The sequence below is a fragment of the Osmia bicornis genome, unplaced genomic scaffold, assembly GCF_907164935.1.
Source record: "Osmia bicornis bicornis unplaced genomic scaffold, iOsmBic2.1, whole genome shotgun sequence".
Lineage (NCBI taxonomy): Eukaryota > Metazoa > Arthropoda > Insecta > Hymenoptera > Megachilidae > Osmia > Osmia bicornis.
The window spans coordinates 22255-30453 of NW_025791292.1; the positions used below are offsets into that span (position 1 = coordinate 22255).

General features: G+C 50.9%; 1 protein-coding gene across 1 annotated transcript; it reads right to left on the reverse strand.

Moving 5' to 3' along the window:
* Window positions 1-2581: 2581 nt before the first annotated feature.
* On the reverse strand, window positions 2582-4798 carry LOC123988935. The gene has a single exon (XM_046289694.1). It carries the CDS (start codon window positions 4796-4798, stop codon window positions 2582-2584), a length of 2217 nt encoding a protein of 738 aa, XP_046145650.1.
* Between the last annotated feature and the right edge of the window lie 3401 nt (window positions 4799-8199).

The window sequence follows — 8199 nt, forward strand, 5'->3', positions numbered from 1 at the left end:
GTGGGAAGGTATCACTATATTACATTATATCTAATGTAGATATAGTAATAACGTAACTGTTATTATATGTACATTGATCTGTGGGATTAAATCAGTATATTAAATTACATCTGATGTAGATATAGTAATAATGGTATTGTTATTAAATGTACATTGGTCTGTGGGATTAAATCAGTATATTACATTTCATCTGATGTAGATATAGTAATAATGATATTGTTGTTAAATGTATATTTCATATCTAATGTAGATATAGTAATAATGATATTGTTATTAAATGTACATTGGTCTGTGGGATTAAATCAGTATATTACATTTCATCTGATGTAGATATAGTAATAATGATATTGTTGTTAAATGTATATTACATATCTAATGTAGATATAGTAATAATGATATTGTTATTAAATGTACATTGGTCTGTGGGATTAAATCAGTATATTACATTACATCTGATGTAGATATAGCAATAATGATATTGTTATTAAATGAATATTACGTATCTGATGTACGTGTAGTAATAAGGATACTTCCATTATATGTACATTGATTGGTGGGAAGGGATCATTATATTACATTATATCTAATGTAGACATAGTAATAATGGTATTGTTATTAAATGTATATTACATATCTAATGTAGATGTAGCAATAACGATACTGTTATTGTATGTACATTGATCTGTGGGAAGGTATCAGTATATTACATTGTATCTAATGTAGATATAGTATGATATTGTTATTAAATATACATTGGTCTGTGGGAATAAATCAGTACATAACATTACATCTGATGTAGATATATTAATAATTGTTTCGAGGGGAACGAGGGGGGCCGGACACTTAAAATTAAACACACAAAAAAATGCACGAGGTTGTCGAATTGTTGTCAGTTTATTAAAATGTAGAGTCTCGAGGTAAACAAAAAAAAAGTGATCGCGCGATCACTAAATTGTACAATAATAGGTTTCGGCCACTCACACGAGGTACCCACACAATTATTCCGTTTCGAACCGAGGAGACCGACAAGTTTGAGGAGTCCGATGGTCGCAAAACCGTGGCGTCCGTTAGCCCTGTGCGAACACGTGGCGTTGTCGACGAAGCCGGTGAGAAAACCGCCGTTATTCACGCAACACCGACTTTTCCGAGGAATCCGTTTTTCAAAACACAAGAGGTGTCGAGGAAAACCAAACTGTATCTACAATAGCACCAATTCTCTTGCAAACCCACAAAACCTTGAATTCTGTACGGAGCTCTATGGTCGCGTGGTGGTTACAAAAGACAATATGGCTACGCGGAACGCGACGTTCGCACGAGGAGTTTAGTTCCCGAAAAAAGAACGCGAGGCGGCAGCACCTCTCGGACGGGCCCCGCGTAACGAGGAGACCCTTTATACGCGCGTTCACGCAACATTACCCGCCCGCCTTCGACGACCCCGTTGTCGAACCATGAGGGGAGGAGGCCTGGACGTCGTCGTGGGTTGGTAGTACTGCCAGCTTCGTAATGGGCCGCTGTAGAGTGGAGGAGACCGTCTTGAGGGTAACCACCCTGGTGAGTCCGTCCTTCCCTGGGTGTAGCTGGAGAATCCTGGCGAGGGGCCACTTCGAGGGAGGTAGTCGCTCATCCGTGAGGAGCACCAAAGAGCCCACCTTGAGCTCATGCGAGGGATGGTGCCACTTGGAGATGGTTTGGTAATTGTGGAGGCACTCCGCTGCCCAGCGCGTCCAGAAATGCTGCACCTTCTGCTGGATAAGCTGCCAGCGGGATAACCGAGAGGAGACTATGGAGGTGAGAGAGGGTTCCGGAACAGAGGTGAGCGCGTCTCCAATGAGGAAGTGTCCAGGTGTAAGAGCGGAGAGGTCTTCAGGATCCTCAGTGAGGGGGCAGAGGGGTCGAGAATTGAGGATAGCTTCTACCTGAATTAGTAAGGTGGTGAGGTCTTCAGGATCCTCAGTGAGGGGGCAGAGGGGTCGAGAATTGAGGATAGCTTCTACCTGAATTAGTAAGGTGGTGAGCTCTTCGAACGTGAGGAGCGTGTCTCCGATGGTTCGCCTGAGGTGATGCTTGACGGAGCGGACGGCGGCTTCCCATTTCCCGCCGAAATGAGGGGCGGCTGGTGGGTTGAACTCCCACTTTGTCCCGTCGTTGGCCAGTCGTCCGGCCAGCTCGTGGAGCTCCTTCGAGGCGGAGGCGAACAGGCGGCGTAGCTCTGCGTCGGCGCCTTGAAAATTGGTGCCGCAATCGCTGAATAAGGTCTGGCAGATGCCACGCCGGCTGATGAATCTCCGATAGGCAGCGAGGAACCCGTCTGAGGAGTAATCCGAGACTAGCTCGAGGTGGACGGCCGAGGTGGCAAAGCAGACGAAGAGGGCAATCCATCCCTTGAAGGTTTTCGCTCCTCTTCCCTTCCAGGTGCGGAGGAGCACCGGTCCAGCGTAATCTACTCCGGTATTAAGGAAGGCCCTGGCTGGTGTGACCCGTGCGGGAGGTAACTGGCCCATTAGTTGAGCTGCTCGGAGGCCTCGGAACCGTGCGCATCTCACGCACCGGAGGATGTGTGCCCTCACCGGGGCCCGACCGCCTAAAATCCAGTGCGATCGCCTGAGGTGAGCCAACGTAGCCTGGTTCCACCCTTGAGGAGAGTCCGTAGCTCAGAGGGGAAATGAAAGCCTTGAGTGGCTCGAGTGAGGGACAGTTGTGCATGTGCGAGGTCCTTTGGAGAGAGAGGGTTGTTCAATGAGGAGTTCGGTAGTCGCCGGAAGCGCGCGGCTGCCCTGAGGCACGTCGCAACAACCCTGAGGAGTCGAGTGAGGGAGGAGCACCGTTCAATAAGTTGCAGGAGGAAAGGATGTTGTTCCACGGTGGCAACGTGGGTAACCTTAGGTCTTTCTTCTAAGGCTGCGTCTGGATGAGGAGTTGATTGCCCCGTCGGCCACTCGTGAGGAGGCGCCCTTAACCAGTCCGGTCCAGTCCACCAGAGGGTATGAGCCTTCAATTGGGTCGGTGTCAGACCTCGAGATGCGCAGTCCGCGGGGTTGTCGCGCCCTGAGATGAATTTCCAGCGAGCGCCGGGTAAGGCGTCTTGAATTGCCCCGACTCTATTCCGCACAAACTCCTTCCATCTCGAGGGATGATGACTGATCCAAGTCAGCGCGACAGCAGAGTCCATCCAGAGGTGCACCGGTGCCGAGGAAAGCTCGAGGGTATTCCGTACATACTGTGCGAGCCTTGCGAGCAGGAGAGCGGCCGTCAACTCTAACCGAGGGATGGTAAGTCTCTTGAGGGGCGCCACCTTGGTCTTGGCGCAGACTAGCGACAGGGTTGCCGACGATGTGGAGGACGAAATCCGAAGGTATACAACTGCAGCCAGCGCATGTTGTGAGGCGTCCGAGAATCCGTGAATCTCAACTCGACCCTCCGGGGTGAGATTGAGCCACCGAGGAATGTGGAGGTCCGAGAGGTCCTGTAGTTCTGTTCTGAAGGTTGTCCAACGGAGAGCTGTGGAGGGAGGAAGTGGTTCGTCCCATCCAAGCTGTTCAAGCCACAGCTCCTGGAGGAGAATCTTCGCTCGTATCGTGAGGGGTGCGAGGAATCCGAGCGGATCAAACAGACGTGCGACTTCCGAGAGGATGGTTCGTTTCGTCACTGCATCTCGAAAGGTGCGTGCAGCGGAAAACCAGAAGTGATCCGCTAGAGGTTGCCAAGATAAGCCCAGAATCCTTGTGGGGAGATCGGAGAAATCCATGGTCGAGCTTGAGGTGTCGCCGTCTCCGGAGATAACCTTGAGGAGCTCTGGACAATTGCTGGACCATTTTTGAAGAGGAAACCCGCCCGCCCTGCAGAGCTGAGTCAGCTGAACCGCGACTTCCTCGGCTTCCTTGACTGTGTCGCCTCCTCCGAGAATGTCATCCACATAGCGACCCTTGAGAAGTGGAGGCACAGCGAGGGGGTGCCGGTGACCTTCATCGTGCACGAGTTGCAGCAGCGCACTTGCCGCCAAGAAAGGAGCTGATCGCGTACCGTAGGTGACCGTGGTCAATTGGTAGCTGACCGTCTTCCCTTGAGGGTCCGACCAGAGGATACGTTGAAGGTCCCAATCAGCTGGATGTACAGCGACCTGCCGAAACATCTTTACGATGTCCGTGGTGAACACATACCGGAACCGTCTAAACCGCAAGAGGACGTCCGAAATATCTAATTGCAGTTTCGCACCTGTATGCATGAGGTCGTTGAGAGAAGTCCCGGATGAGGTGGCACTGGAGCCGTTGAATACGACCCTCAGTTTCGGCTGCGAACCCTTAGAGGTTAAAACCCCGTGATGTGGGAGGTAAAAGATCGTGGAGGTGCCCAAGGAGGATTCCGAGGCTGGTTGCATATGTCCGAGGTCTTCGTACTCCTGCAGAAACTCCTTGTAGAGGCGTCCGTACGCCTGATTGGCCGTGCAGCGCCGTTGAATCCGTCTAAGACCTCGAAGAGCCGTCTCGTAAGAGTCCCCGAGGTTAGTCCGAGGTCCCAGGAGAGGGAGTCGCACCACGTAGCGACCGGAGGAGTCTCGAGAATGGGTGCGAGAGAAGTGTGCCTCGCATTCTTGCTCTTCCGGAGTGAGGGCTAGCGAGGGTTTCGAAGGAACCTCTTCTTGCATCCAAAATTTAGTGAGGAGTTCGTGGAGCTCATGATCAGCTGCTCCGTGGAGAGCTACCTTCTCTCCGTGAGGCGGTCCGGCAACGAGGGGTCCGAGAACTACCCATCCGAAGATTGTAGCGAGGGCGATCTGCGAGGTCTGGTCAGCCTTGACCATTTCCGGCAAGAGGAGCCGGCCGAACACATCGGCTCCCAGGATGATATCGATGGGACCGGGAATGAGGAAGTCCGGATCAGAAAGTTGCAATCCTGAAAGATGAGGTAACCGGGTTGAGGAGGCCTGTACCGACGGAAGCGTGGCGGTGACCCGAGGCAGAACGTGGGCCTCGACGGGGAGTGAATTGTCCGAATGGAGAGCCCGTAGGTTGATGGATACCACTCCTCGCGTCCGTCCTGAACTCCGCCCTCCGATGCCCAGGAGGGGTAACTGAGGTCGTCTCTTACATAGTTGAAGGAGAGAAACTAACCTTTCAGAGATGAACGAGAGTTCCGAACCGGAGTCCAGGAGCATTCTAACCGGATGCGTCCGTCCATGAGGTGCGACGAGGAGAGCTCTGGAGGTGGCGAGGAGTACCGTAGATTGGAGGAGTGCCGATGGCGGTTGTTCGTCCTGGGGGAGTCATTCAGAGTGCGGTGGGGAGGCGTCATCCAGGTGGTGATCCGCCGAGGAGCCTGGATCTTCAACTGAGGCTTCCTTCACTGCGGTGTCCACGGCAGCTTGGTTGACGGCAGCGTGGTGGGCCGCGGCCCGAGGGACAGCCGGAACAGGGGTACCTGAGGGAATCCCTGGCCACCCACTGTCCTTTGGACGGTCTTCCATAGGGTGAGCCGGGACGTGGATAAGGGTGTGGTGCTTGTTGCCACACGTGCGGCACCGTCGTTCACTGCGGCAGTTCAGAGCACCGTGCCGGCCGAGACAGTTATAACAGAGGCGATATTGAACGGCCACCTTGCGGCGTTCCATCACCGGGAGGCCGAGGAAGTCCGGGCAGTCCGTTATATAATGCCGCTTCCCACACATGTCGCACAATCCATCCTTGTAGTTAGGAGGGAGCTCGGAGGTGTGAAAAGCCCTGACTGCTGGAGCGGCAGGTGGGCGTGAGGGAGTCCGTGCGGAGGCAAGAGGGGGCCGGGAGGCGGCCGGCTGACGTCCTGAGGTGATAGGCGCCTTCGAGGTTGGCGCTTCTTCCCTGGAGAGCTCGAGGTTCTCCCGTGCTCGGGCTCGTCCCATGAGGAACTCCTGGAGGTCCTTCCAGGAGGGATGCTCAGGCTGGTGGCCGAGGTGGTTTTCCCAAGCCTCGCGGGTAATGGTATCCAGGCGGCGCACAACGAGGTGAACCAGAATAACGTCCCAATTTTCGAGGGGAACGGCGAGACCCTTGAGGGCCTCCAAGGACTCCATAACCTCGGAGAGGAGACCGTTCAGAGCCTGCGACGAGCGAGGAGGGAGAGGGGTGCTGTTGACCAGCCGGTCCACCTGTGCCGAGATGAGGAGCCTCGGATTCTCGTATCGCCGCGTGAGGGTCGCCCAGGCGCGGGAGAAGGCCTCACTGCTCACTGGGATATTGGCCACGAGGCCCGCCGCTTCTCCGGAGAGGCTGGCCTTGAGGTAATACATCTTCTCCACCGGGTCGATGTCCGGGCACTCACCCACCATCGACGAAAAGAGATCCGAGTAGGGCCGCCATTCCTTGTAACTTCCCGAAAACGTCGGCAGCTGGATCTTTGGGAGGGAGCGCCGCGCCCCTCCTGAGGAGAGCATGAGGGAGCTCCGGCCGAGGCGATCCGCTTTATGAGGGGAACTCTCCTCCCGTTTTTCCCGTAAGGTGGTGATGATGGACTTGGCGGCGGCGTAGGCTTCGACGGCGGCCACATATGTCTGCTCCTTAAAGTAGGGGTAGTCCGTGAGGCCCTCAACCTTCGCTTCACAAAGCCGCTCGTGAAGCGTCTCGAATTTTGCGAGGTAGCCGTCAAGGAATTCCTCCTTCTGAATTAAAGCGGAGAGGCAATAGTCTTCATAGGCGCCTTCCCGGGCGGCCTTTGCCATTGATTTGATCACATTGAACCGCGACACTTGCAAGTCGAACTTTCCCTCGAGGTTAGAGGTGGCCATTTTCACTTTTCGACACGAGGGCTCACTCACGTACAAACCGTTATCACCGAATCCGGCTCGAAGGACCAGTTTATTTCGAGGGGAACGAGGGGGGCCGGACACAGAAAATTAAACACAAAAAAAATGCACGAGGTTGTCGAATTGTTGTCAGTTTATTAAAATGTAGAGTCTCGAGGTAAACAAAAAAAAACACAGGAGGTGTGCGGAGGCCGTTACACCGTGCGAGGATCGCGCGATCACTAAATTATACAATAATAGGTTTCGGCCACTCACACGAGGTACCCACAAAATTATTCCGTTTCGAACCGAGGAGACCGACAAGTTTGAGGAGTCCGATGGTCGCAAAACCGTGGCGTCCGTTAGCCCTGTGCGAACACGTGGCGTTGTCGACGAAGCCGGTGAGAAAACCGCCGTTATTCACGCAACACCGACTTTTCCGAGGAATCCGTTTTTCAAAACACAAGAGGTGTCGAGGAAAACCAAACTGTATCTACAATAGCACCAATTCTCTTGCAAACCCACAAAACCTTGAATTCTGTACGGAGCTCTATGGTCGCGTGGTGGTTACAAAAGACAATATGGCTACGCGGAACGCGACGTTCGCACGAGGAGTTTAGTTCCCGAAAAAGAACGCGAGGCGGCAGCACCTCTCGGACGGGCCCCGCGTAACGAGGAGACCATTTATACGCGCGTTCACGCAACATAATGATATTGTTATTAAATGTATATTACATATCTAATGTAGATATAGTAATAACGATACTGTTATTATATGTACATTGATCTGTTGGAAGGTATCAGTATATTATATTGTTACTAATGTAGATATAGTAATAACCAAACTGTTACTATATGTACATTGATCTGTGGGAAGGGATCAGTATATTACATTATATTCAATGTAGATATAGTATAGATGATACTGGTATTCAATGTACATTGATCTGTGGGGAGGAATCAGTATATTGCAGTAGATCTAATGTAGATATAGTAATAACGATACTGTTATTAAATGTTTATTACGTATCTAATGCAGATATAGTAATGACGATATTGTTACAATCTTGCATTGATCTGTGGGAAGTGATCAGTATATTACATTATATCTAATGTAGATATAGTAATAACGATACTGTTATTATATGTATATTGATCTGTGGGAAGGTATCAGTATATTACATTATATCTATTGTAGATATAGTAACAACGAAACTGTTATTATATGTACATTGATCTGTGGGAGGGTATCAGTATATTACATAACATCTGATGTAGATATAGTAATAATGATATTGTTATTAAATGTATATTACATATCAAATGGAAATATAGTAATAACGATACTGCCATTATATGTACATTGATCGGTGGGAAGGGATCATTATATTACATTATATCTAATGTAGGTATAGTAATAATGATATTGTTATTAAATGTACATTGGT